General features: G+C 41.9%; 2 protein-coding genes across 2 annotated transcripts; both read left to right on the top strand.

Moving 5' to 3' along the window:
- Positions 1-537: 537 nt before the first annotated feature.
- LOC148888744 (claudin-4-like) lies at positions 538-2,875 on the top strand. The gene is made up of 2 exons (XM_089014539.1): positions 538-1,107; positions 2,177-2,875. The coding sequence occupies exons 1-2, from the start codon at positions 913-915 to the stop codon at positions 2,618-2,620; spliced, it is 639 nt and encodes a 212-aa protein (XP_088870665.1). The 5' UTR covers positions 538-912; the 3' UTR covers positions 2,621-2,875.
- Positions 2,876-3,834: 959 nt separating this feature from the next.
- cldnf (claudin f) lies at positions 3,835-5,137 on the top strand. Its single transcript, XM_089014537.1, has one exon. The coding sequence runs from the start codon at positions 3,977-3,979 to the stop codon at positions 4,709-4,711; it is 735 nt and encodes a 244-aa protein (XP_088870663.1). The 5' UTR covers positions 3,835-3,976; the 3' UTR covers positions 4,712-5,137.
- The last annotated feature ends 690 nt before the right edge of the window (positions 5,138-5,827 follow it).

Below are 5,827 nucleotides of genomic sequence, written 5' to 3'. Positions count from 1 at the left end.
TTATTTGTTAGTTCATTTATGTTTTTTTGTGTATTTATTTATTAGTTTATTTATAGGTTTCTTTAATTAAATATGTTTGTTTATTGATTTGTTTGTTTATAAATTTATATATATATATATATATATTATGTGTCTGTTTATTTATGTATTTATTTATGCATGTATTTATTTATTTATGAGTTCATTTATATTTATTTATTGTGAATTTATTTATTTATTCGTTCATTTAATTAAATATGTGTTTATTTATTTCTTTGTTTAAAATGTATGTATATATTTATGTATTTATTTATATTTATATATTTGTGTATTATTTATCTATGTATGTATTTTTATGTGTATTTGTGAATTAATTAATTTAATAACATGAAATGAACATTAAAGGACATGTAAAAAAGTCTAATGCCTTTTATCTACATCGAAGTGTATAAAGCATTCATGGACTACAAAGAAAATAAATAAAGAAGTTATTTCATTTATTCTATACTTTTTCAATCAAAGCGGTTAACAGAAATTTACTCTGCCAAATATTTGAATCGCCATTAACCAAAAAACATAATAATAATAATAATAATAATAATAATAATAATAATATCCTAGCACACAAAAATAAACAGGTCAGAGCGCTTTGATTCCACCTCAAGCTACCAAATTGTAATTCCTATTCAACCCGTAGTTGGCGACAAGGAATAGCAACCTTTTGACCTTGGAGTATTTGTATACGGTCAGCACCGTTGAAGGTGACTCAACCTGTATTTTGGTATAAATTCACCACAGCCAATAGGAGACCAGGATTCCGTTGTCACACGCCTTCCTGCCACCGTGACCATCCCCCCCCCAAACAAACAAACTATAAAAACTGAATTTGACATCACCCCTGCTCGTTTCTTTGACTGAACGCGAAGCGGCAAGATGGTGTCTCAGGGCGTTCAGATGATCGGCGTCTCCATGGCAACAGTGGGCTGGTTGATGGTCATTGTGGTGTGCGCGTTGCCCATGTGGAAGGTGACGGCCTTCGTGGGAGCCAACATCATTACGGCGCAGACTGTCTGGCAGGGCCTGTGGATGAACTGCGTGGTGCAGAGCACGGGACAAATGCAATGCAAGGTGGAACATTTTTTTAATAATCATAGATAGTGTATTTTCCGGTGTATAAGGCGCACCCAAAAGCTTTGGTTTTCTTGAAAAGATGACCCTGCGCCTTATACGCACGTGCGCCTTATACAGTGATACCTTGGATTACGAACTTAATTGGTTCCCAGACAGAGAGAGTGTGTTAAGCGAAAAGTGTGTATCCCAAAAATTAATTTCCCATAGGAAACCATTAAAATGAGAATAATCCGTTCCCAGGTCCCCATAAAACAGCATTTTCTACTAAATAAGCCTTAAAACTACACAAAATATACCTTATTTTATGTATAATAAATGTGCGATGGTATTATAATTAAAGAAATAAACTGTACTGTATAATAAAGTCATTTTATTTACCTTTGTGATGGTCGTTGATGGCTTGATGGAATGGAGTGGCCGCTTTCATCAGCATTAAACACTTGATGAGGAACGTAGTCTTCTTCTTTCACCATCTTGATGAATGATCCCTTGTAGGTGCTTTCTCTGCCATAATTTTACCTAGTTCCTCATCAATTGTGTTCTGTTTAGCCGTGTTGATCGCTTTTTGCATCAAGTGTACGGATGGCTTGTGTGGGTTCTTTGTGGAGCCTGATTCATGGGATATTTTAACCTTGCAGTCTACACTCTGCCTTTCAACTATCAACGTTGAAACTCTCTCACTGTCGTCTCCCTGTCTCTTTAATCTTTAAACCACCTCCCCTAACTGCTGCGTTCTTGACCAATCACGTGGCTTTAACCGAAGACTAGGGTCGGGGAATAGCGGACAAAAACAGTCGGCTGCCATTTTGTATTTTCGAAGAACGGGCTCGTTGGGGAACGACACATCACTCATTGAGGCAGCTCCGTGTACGGAATAAGTTCGTATGCCAAGGTAAAAATTCCATAAATTTAACGTTCGTAAACCGAATAGTTCGTAAGCCAAGGGGTTCGTAAACCGAGGTATCACTGTAGATGGTTTGAAAATACACCATTCATTGGGGGTGCGCCTTATATATGGAAAATCTTTGAAAATATCTGATTGAAGTCATTTGACCTCAAACAAAAGGTCTACGACTCCATGCTGGCGCTGGCGCGGGACCTGCAGGCCGCCCGGGCCATGATCATCATCTCCATCCTCACCGGGATTTTTGGCGTGATGCTCTCCATTGTGGGCGGCAAGTGCACCAACTGCATGGAGGAGGAGGCTTCCAAAGCTAGGGCGTCCATCTTGGCCGGCATCCTGTTCCTCGTTTCCGGACTTTTGTGTCTCATTCCCGTGTCGTGGTCGGCCCACGTCATCGTCACCAACTTCTACAACCCTTTGGTGTTTGAAGCCCAGCGTTACGAGCTGGGCGCAGCCTTGTACGTGGGCTGGGCGGCCACCGTGTTGCTGCTGATTGGTGGGGGGCTCCTGTGCTGGAACTGTCCCCCTAAAGACCGGCAGAATGTCCGTTATGTCCCCAAATTCACACCTGTGAAGTCGCCGTCCACCTCCAGGGAATACGTGTGAAATATTGTTAAAGGGATTTGGAAGTTGAACAACAACAACAACAACTCAAGTGGCATTCATAGCGAATTGCTGGATTCCACAGAGTGTATCCCGGCGAATTATTGAAAATGTATTCACGTTTGATATTTGTTACAGATTCATACATTTTATTTGTCACGTATCCTCCATTTTATTTATAGAAATGTAAAAAAGAAATATATATATAGCGCCTTATCATGTAGTGTGTCTTATATTGGGAAACATTTTATATATTTATATATTTGGAAAAAAATGCATTCATTTAACGTGCACCTTATAAAGGTATCATCCGACATCGCCTGTAGTGCGTAAATCCGCTTCAATTCCAAGCCGCGATCAAGCCAAGATAAAACGCAAAATGCAGTAGCTCCTCGCATTCAACTTAGCATGATTCAGACTTGATCTTGGTTTCACTACCTGGTGCTTTCTCCTATCTTTGTGACTGCTTTATTTCCTGTATATGGTAGCTGTCCATGTTAAGTGCTTTGTTCCAGCTTCAGCTGTTGTTAAAGCGCTATATAAATCAATATGGATTGTATTGTTCCTTGGCACTAAAGCAAAATTTGAAAGACTTCAATCACCCTGACCATGACGTCAGTCACAGATGGGCGATGAAGATGGACTTGCGACCAGTTCGACTTACGACCACCCCTACTTACGACCACGACCTCCATTTTAAAAATGTTAATTCTACACCTGGCACGGCAACGCGCTAGCAGGCCGGAAACGTGTACGACAATTTTGACCAGCCAGCCAGCATCTCACGCTCGCACAGCAATCGACTGTGTGATGGCACCGGCGGGTGCAGGGGGGAGGTCTTACGAGTCATTTAGCCTCCGAGTCTCTATTCAACATTTGGAATGGATTTCGACTTACGACCATTTTGACTTACGACCGTTTGTTCGGAACGGAACTCGGTCGTAAGTTGGATCTGACCTGCATATAGAAACTGTTTGAAAAGACACCATTCATTGGGGGTGTACCTTATACTCCGGTGCGCCTTATACACCGGAAAATACAGTACCTATATCTAAATTGAGGCCACAAAAAATAAATATCAAAAGTCTCAAATTATATATAGATTTTATTTATCCACAAAAAGGAACACGCATTGAAAACAAGGTTAGCATTCAAAATGGAACGTTTTTATGATGATTTTTTTTTAACTCTCAATGCCACACCTTAAACTGTGAGAGGAGAATCCAGTTGAGCGAGAAGAACTCACCTGACAACCTCGAGTGATGAACCGCCACACCCACCTGGAGAGAGAGGCGAGCGAGCGAGAGAGGAGCTGCTAGCTTGTAAGCGTCAATCGCTCCAGTACGCGACCTCATCGCCATGGGGAAGATCGGCAAGGAGACGGCGGGTCAGATCATCAGCTTCATCGGCCTGGTGGGAGTCGCCGTGACGACCGGCATCCCCATGTGGAGGGTCACCTCCTTCATCGGCGCTAACATCGTAACGGGGCAGATCATCTGGGATGGATTGTGGATGAACTGCGTGATGCAAAGCACGGGCCAGATGCAGTGCAAGCTCAACGAATCGGTCATGAGGTTGACCCCTGACCTTCAAGCGGCCCGGGCGCTGGTCATCATCTCCCTGGTCTTCGGCTTCATCGGCTTCATGATCACTTTCATCGGCGCCAAATGCACCAGTTGCCTGAGGAAAGACGCCTCCATGGCCAAGGTGGTGATCATCGGCGGTTGCTTGGTCATCTTGGCCGCCGTCCTGGTCCTCATCCCGGTCACGTGGTCGGCGACCATCACTATCACCGATTTCCAAAACCCTTTGACCATCAATGAGCAGCGGAGGGAGATCGGGGCGTCCATTTATATCGGCTGGGGGTCCGCCGCCATTCTCCTCGTGGGCGGGATCATCCTCACCACCTCGTGTCCGCCGCAGAGGCCCGTTTATGGATACCGGGCGCCGTACGGGTCGGCGTACGGGAACGGGTCCACGTACGCACCTGTTTACGCGCCACCCTCCAGTCAGCCCTACACGCCGAGCGGCTCGTATTATCCCGTCAAGCCGTACGCGGCGCCTACGGGCTACTCGCCGCGGCAGTACATTTAAACCTGAAAAATGGACTGGATGTGTTTCGTCTTGCTAACGCTAGCAATGTATTGTCATGGTACACATTCAACATGGTGTGTGTGTGTGTGATTGTATGACTAGTCTTGTGAGGACCGGTAACATTTGGCCGGTCCTCACAAAGGCTTCTAGAGGGTCATTTTCAACATTGAAATTTCCCGATACTTTTGAACTAAAATTGTCAGTCCAATCACCTCTCAGGACAATCAGAATGTGCCTTAAATGACTCTAATGTATGTTTTCATAATGCTGCATAATCTAAATGCTCCTTTGCACCTTTGTGCTGCGTGGTATTTTATTTTTTTTTGTTTTGTTATTATTTCCTTTTTTTGTACTGGTGATCTATTGATTATTTTTTTGTAAATATGATATGATATCTCTGAATGTATAATAAAATATTTGAATGAACACCAGATTGTGGCGGCTTTTGGGTGCGCCTTATACACCAGAAAATGCGGTACTTCACATATAAGATGCATTGGCGCATAAGCTATTCGCTATCTGTTCGCTAGCTATTACCTATCTATTCGCTAGCTATTAGCTATATATTCACTATGTAATAGCTATCTATTCCCTAGGTATTAGCTATCTATTAGCTCTCTATTCACTTTGTATCAGCTATATTCGCTAAATATTAGCTATATATTCACTATGTACTAGCTATCTATTCCCTAGGTATTAGCTATCTATTCACTTTGTATCAGCTATATTTGTTAAATATTAGCTATCTATTCACTAGGTATTAGCTATCTATTCGCTATGTATTATCTATCTATTCACCAAGAATAGCTATCTATTTGCTAGGTATTGGCTATCTATTTGCTAGGTATTAGCTATCTATTCGCTATCTATTCACTAGGTATTAGCTATCTATTCACCAAGAATAGCTATCTATTTGCTAGGTATTAGCTATCTATTCGCTATGTATTAGCTATCTATTCGCTACGTATTAGCTATCTAAAATTAGTTATTTGCTATCTATTAGCTATGTTTTCGCTATGTATTAGCTATATTCTCTATCTATTCACTAGCTATTAGCCATCTATTCGCTAGCTAGCTAGCTTTCTATCTATTTGAGTTACGTCCGGGTTGGTGCGT

The sequence above is a fragment of the Hippocampus bargibanti genome, linkage group LG14 (genome assembly GCF_051943395.1).
Source record: "Hippocampus bargibanti isolate YZ-2025 linkage group LG14, ASM5194339v1, whole genome shotgun sequence".
Lineage (NCBI taxonomy): Eukaryota > Metazoa > Chordata > Actinopteri > Syngnathiformes > Syngnathidae > Hippocampus > Hippocampus bargibanti.
This window is presented reverse-complemented; position numbering and strand designations above follow the sequence as displayed.